Below are 477 nucleotides of genomic sequence, written 5' to 3' on the forward strand. Positions count from 1 at the left end.
AACCTCCTCGCAGACGGAGAGTCATTTGAATGGTGCTCAGTGGTGTGATGTCGTATTCTTGCAACTTCCTTCCAGTCTCCAGCTGTCTTCCGTTGTAAATCAGTCTTTGCTGATCCTTCGGGACTCTCTCTTTGTTGTAGATCTTAGTCTGGAGCTGATCCACGGTCTCATTGACATCAACATCATACGTTCCAGTCTGGCCCTTCTCATTCCTGACGAACACTTGGAAAGGTCCAGCTGGGTTCGTGATGAGCAGACTCACCACTGATCCAGAGTGCAACCCGTAACTGCTGAGGGTTCTGGAATCATCCTCGAGGCTGATATGGGTACCGTTATCGGCAGAAAGCTTCTGTTTGTAAGGAGGCTCTCCGAAGAGCTGAGAAATGCGCTGCTTGAGTTCGCCAACTGTGGCATCACCGTTCACCTCCAGACGCTTCACAACTCCTCCCAGCAGTCTTATTGTCAGTTCCATCACCT

At 50.3% G+C, this 477-nt stretch overlaps 1 protein-coding gene across 1 annotated transcript; it reads right to left on the bottom strand.

Moving 5' to 3' along the window:
* Positions 1 to 3: 3 nt before the first annotated feature.
* Positions 4 to 472, bottom strand: LOC107579380 (polyubiquitin-like; the record flags this gene model as incomplete). Its single annotated transcript, XM_016265215.1, has 1 exon — positions 4 to 472. A coding segment is annotated over exon 1 (469 nt), but the record flags the coding sequence as incomplete, so codon positions are not given.
* Positions 473 to 477: the final 5 nt, after the last annotated feature.

Source organism: Sinocyclocheilus grahami, unplaced genomic scaffold (genome assembly GCF_001515645.1).
Source record: "Sinocyclocheilus grahami isolate Dianchi unplaced genomic scaffold, SAMN03320097.WGS_v1.1 scaffold16930.1, whole genome shotgun sequence".
Lineage (NCBI taxonomy): Eukaryota > Metazoa > Chordata > Actinopteri > Cypriniformes > Cyprinidae > Sinocyclocheilus > Sinocyclocheilus grahami.